Source organism: Dunckerocampus dactyliophorus, chromosome 1 (assembly GCF_027744805.1).
Source record: "Dunckerocampus dactyliophorus isolate RoL2022-P2 chromosome 1, RoL_Ddac_1.1, whole genome shotgun sequence".
In the NCBI taxonomy this organism is placed as follows: Eukaryota; Metazoa; Chordata; class Actinopteri; order Syngnathiformes; family Syngnathidae; genus Dunckerocampus; species Dunckerocampus dactyliophorus.
This window is the reverse complement of record NC_072819.1, coordinates 33,353,887-33,359,103: the sequence shown is the minus strand read 5'-3', so window position 1 is coordinate 33,359,103 and position 5,217 is coordinate 33,353,887. Positions and strand designations below refer to the sequence as shown.

The 5,217-nt window shown below is 40.7% G+C and overlaps 1 protein-coding gene across 3 annotated transcripts in view; it reads left to right on the top strand.

Moving 5' to 3' along the window:
* Positions 1–487: 487 nt before the first annotated feature.
* The window catches only part of LOC129187074 (B-cell receptor CD22), a 20,044-nt gene continuing 15,314 nt past the window's right edge, over positions 488–5,217 (top strand). Inside the window, exons 1-3 of one of the 3 annotated variants that reach the window (XM_054786062.1) lie at positions 506–642; positions 3,118–3,278; positions 3,378–3,416. In XM_054786062.1, coding sequence (XP_054642037.1) covers positions 3,248–3,278; positions 3,378–3,416 — 70 coding nt within the window. In that variant the 5' untranslated portion in view covers positions 506–642; positions 3,118–3,247. Of the gene's footprint in view, positions 643–3,117; positions 3,279–3,377; positions 3,417–5,217 lie in introns of all 3 variants that reach the window. The other 2 variants (XM_054786007.1, XM_054786143.1) reach the window with 2 other exon arrangements.

The following is a 5,217-nucleotide window of genomic DNA, read 5'->3' as shown; positions in this document are numbered from 1 at the left end:
TTTAAAATAAATATGTATATCTTATATATGTCTTATGTTTGGAAAAATCATGGTATCTTTTACATGTTGTGTTATGACTTCATTTATAGGTGACCTGTGTTTTTTCTAAGCGTAATAACATTGTTAGAGATTTTGAGTGTGAGATGCATTTTCACCCTCAGTGAAGATATGGTAACCTTGTTGATGAATTAACTGTTCAAGCCCAGTATGTGCTCTCCACAACGCAACAGGTTTTATTCTTGTTGAGTGTTTGCATTTGAAAACAGATACTTTATTGATCTCCAAGAGAAATTCACAATTAATAAGGCTGTGAGACGCTTGTCCCGAGACACGATTGGATGTATTCCAATTGGCATTTGTCGGGTGGAGGACATGCTGCTATCTGATTGGTCGTCCTTAAAGCGCCCTTTTACGTCATTGACTATCAACTCTAAGGCACTCGACCCGGAAACGAGTGATTTGGCTTGATAAACATAATCAAAAATCACTCACTAGTCGTTTAAACTCTGAAAGATATTGACGGACTCAGGGCAACAATAAAAGTACAACTACGTATCCTGACCTATTTGGAGACGTTTATACCGGATTTAACTATGAAGACAAAGACGTGCCTGTGAGTGTGGATTTCAGCGACATCGAGTGGTAAAAAAAGAAGATTGCATCTTACGACTTCACCTTCCTTCACTGCTTTTTCATTGCGTGGCTTTTCCAAATCTAACTCCGTAGCTTTCAGCATTACCTCGGGTGTATGCATAATTTCATCCTTCAAAACCAACATTTTGAGGAAATTTGTGTCAGGTATTTAATCCCAGGTTGTTTTTTTTTAGTTTGATGGAAGTGAATGTTATACTGACATCTTGTGGTGAGAGCCTTAAAATCATCCTTTACCTCGCCAGTCTTTTTTTCTGACATAATCACGCCTCGACACACACAAATTTTATTTTTACGTACGTGCATTTATACAGTACAGAATATTTACAATAATAATATTATTATTATTTAGAGTTCGAATATCCAATACATAACTATTTGCGAGAGCTAAGCAACTTTTCTGTCTGAGCCTTTTTACAGTCCATGTCATTGTGGTTTATATTCACAAGTTATTGGTTAGTGGGAAACAGCTTCCTCAAATGATGACAAGACAGTATGCAGATGATGAACACTGTTGAGATGAAATTCAATACTGTGAGAAGACTGAATACTGTACAGTGGTGCCTTGGTTAGTGTCATTAATCCATACCAGAAGGTCCAACCAAAGCAGATTCTAACCAAGGCAAGTTTTCCCATAGAAAATAATGTAAATCCAATTAATCCGCTCCAAACACCCACAAATTTGAACACAGAATACATTTTATAGACAATAATTACAGTTTAACATGCAAAAAAATGCAATGCTGCAAAAAGTTATTACAAATGCCAAATAAATGGACAACATTTAACATCACTTTTATCTAGTTTTGCAAAGAGGGAGGGAGAGGAGATTATGATTTTTTTCAAACTGTTCCTGCACTCATGTGGCACAAACAATCTATGCAGAGAAGTCTGTTAATAACTTTTTAACATGCACATTTTTACATTAAAAAAAAAAACTATGCAGGATAAGCGGCACAGAACATGGATGGATGGAAAAAATAATGCCACAAACATGACATCAAATGGAGAAATGAACATTTAACATCATTTTACCTGTCGTGGACATCCTTGGCAAACAACAACCACAAAGGGAGGGCTGGAGGGGAGGGATGGAGGAGTTTGGAGGCACGTTTGTCTGCATTTGCAAACTCGCCATGCTTAACGATGCTGTGTATGCCTGTTCTTTTTGTTTTTACATTTTCGCAACCTCGCCTCTGAAACAGTGTCTCCTGCTAGTTCCCGCAAGCCGTTGAACCACACCAGCAACAACTTCTCAACATCTTTGGTGGTTTGTGGTCTCTGTTTTGTTAACACTGTTACTCCTTTTGGCAACATTACCTCACTTGATTAGGTCGTTATTCTGCAGGATTGTACTCATTATTTATAAGGGCCTCCCATGGATCCTGGTGAGATCGACAACACGGACGCCATCTTCAAACTTTGCGACGCCTTCTTTCTTGAATTCATTAGTGTTCGTATTACTCAATACATTGTACATTATTTGTACATTGTTTGTCCACTTGGTTCCAGATACCTTACATGTATATGTGCCTTGCAGGCTGCCGTAGTAGAGTCTGAACTAAGTATAGCAAGATTTCGTCTTGGGCATGTGATCCAAGATGGCTACCTAAACAAACCAAGCACAAATACAAGAGTTATTTACACATGTTATATTGCATGTTAACCAGGTGTGCAAACACAAACCAAGGCAAAATTTTAGCATAAATTTTGGATGTTAACAAAAAAAAACAAAAACGCACTAACCGGGGCAGATGTTAACCAAGGTACCACTGTATATATTTTTTTATATCGATGTTCTACTGGCTGGAATATACGCTGAATATAAGATGACACCTCTTTTTCAAATTCTCTGCTTCCCGTGATCACTATTGTCTTAAAATTAGCACCACAATGGGCCAAAAATGTAAAAAGGTTGTCATGGAAGCAAGGGTTGCACAGTAAAAAACATATGCATAACGTAAGGACGTTGTTGAGTAGCTTTTCTTATTTATTGCGTGACGAATCTCAAATATTCCAAAGCAAAATGCATGTCTGCTTGGTTAAAAATATTTTTGGACATTTGTATATTCTTCTCAGATCACAAAAAGCTTCTAAAATGTACTTTTAAAGAGCGCCATTGCTACGTGCCACGCACCATTGCGAGCACCCGCAAAGCACTCAGTGGTGAACACATCATGGACCAAAGACACAAACCACCATTAAAATGACAGCAAAATATAAGAAGAAATGATAAATATACATCAGAAACTACATCTGATGTTCTGTGCTCCTCTTTCCCTCTCTGTCTTGGTTTCCATGTATAAACCTCTAGACCTGAATATGAGACAACTCTTGTAAACAATCTGTTTATCTCAACATGCTAGTTGCATGTCACTAACAAATTGAGCACTAACAATTCATGCTGAGAAGACAAAGAGATCTGACTGTGGTTGACTAACTCATTTCCTGTTGGTGAACACACAGAAAAGCAGATGTCACCGATAGAGGAAAGCTGCTGCTCATACACCCACACTGTGTTTCCTTTACTGAACCTCATGAGACTGAACAAATCACTTGACTGGGCAGCACAGCCTCATGTACCACTCAATGGAAAATGAGGCTCTTCAAGGTCTTTGGTGTCATGTGTAAGTCTGGACACAAATGTATTTATTTAACAGTCTTTTAAGAGACATGTTCATGCATGTTGTGTAGCCATCAACATTTGTCACCGTATGTTTTGACAGATTTGGCTGCTGTTTGTATGGCACAGGATCCTCTGGCTGGTGAGACACATGTTTTTATGATGTGAATTACAAGAAGATTGTCGTGCCATTCATTTTTTGCCTAAAACAAAGCAATGAAAAATAATTTCGATGCAGATTTCAACCTAGGTTCTGTGATTCTCGTGTCCAATTTAAAAATGCAGAAACAAACACAATGTTGAGGAAGTCACGCGTAAAGACACTTTGTTGCCATGTGTCAGACGCTTCCTGGTGTTGTCGTTTTTCCTCGTTTGTTTGCAGTTTATTTTACTGTTCTTGACTTTTAACATTTCCGTTGTGATTTTTAGATGCCGTTCGGCAGTATGCGATTAAACATTTCATTTGCAGTTATTTTTCAGTCCTAGAAAGGTTTCAGAGAGCAGTTTGCAGCCTGTGTTGACCTGCACCATTCTCTCAGCAGATTGCACTGCTTTTTCTTCACGTCATTTCAATTGAACAGTGTGCCCACCAACAAAATAACAATTTTATGTTAACAGATTTAGAGTGCCTCACAAACGCTGGGGCACCCCCTACATTTCTGCAATGGGGGGTGCAATGACAATGAGCAAGGCAGTAAGGTCCCGACCTGGGACCAATAAACCCCGCCCACCGAATCATCACTCAGCTTCCTTCCTTACCCCCATGCCCCACCCCAGGAAGGAAAAGGGTGGGTTTAAAACTCCTTTAGGGTCGTCAGGTGGGCACCCTCCTTCATTGATGTTTTGATGACGGGCCCACTGATAGGCCCATGACACCTCCAGAGAGCTCATCGGCAACACCTGGCATCCCAGGTGTGTGCCCCCCTCTGCTTTGAGCCCAGCGAGTGTCCTTGTGCTTGATCCATAGCCACTGGCTGCTTGTTTTGGCCGCTTCAGAGGCTGATCTTATTGTCTGTCGCAGAGCCTGTCCATGAATGCCAAGGTCTTTCATAAGCCTGATGGTAGAAGAAGCCACAAAACCTCTGCATCCTACTTCAGCTGGATAGACCTTGGCCTTCCATCCTCGCTGTTGTGCCTCTGCTGCCATATCTGTGTAGCAGGTGGTGCTTGTAATCTCTGTGGGAAACAGTAGTTGCTTGCCAATATCAACTAGAATCTTCCGATCCCGGGCCATGGCTAGCTGTCCAGCTTCTGGCTTGGTAGCGAGGTGGTTAGGCTGTTTCTGTCCCTCTCAAACAAATGTTGGCACAGAGATGGAATTGGTAGCTCCCAAGGGCAAGGAGTTGATGGTGTTCCTTTTGCTCTCAAGGGCTGCTGCCAGACTCTAGAGGACCTAATTGTGCCTCCAGGTGTAGCGGCCTTGTGAGAGGCTGGTCCTACGACTGGTCAAGATGTGTTTGAGAGTCGCTGAATTTGGGCAGAGGGCGCAGGTTGGGTCCTCACCATAAATCTGGTGAAGGTTTTTAGGGGAAGGGAGCACATCATATGTAGCTCTTATGATGAACTGATGTTGATCCCACCTTAGAGCACTTGTTTTCTTCAGCGAGGCTTATGATTGGTAGTTTAAGGACTCCTTTTGGTATAATTTTATTATACCTTTTCATGGGAGAACACTAAAGAAACAACACTTTGATACAATGTAAAGTAGTCAGTGTACAGCTTTGATAACGTAAATATACTGTCCCCTCAAAATAACTTAACACACAACCATTAATGTCTAATCCGCTGACAACTAAAGTGAGTATACCCCACAGTGAAGTCCAAATTTGGCCAAAATATGAATATTTATTGTGGATAGCACTATTATCCAAAACTCTCTTGGGCATGGAGTTCACTAGAACATCACAGGTTGCCCCTGGAATAGTTAGACACCTTGTGCTCCT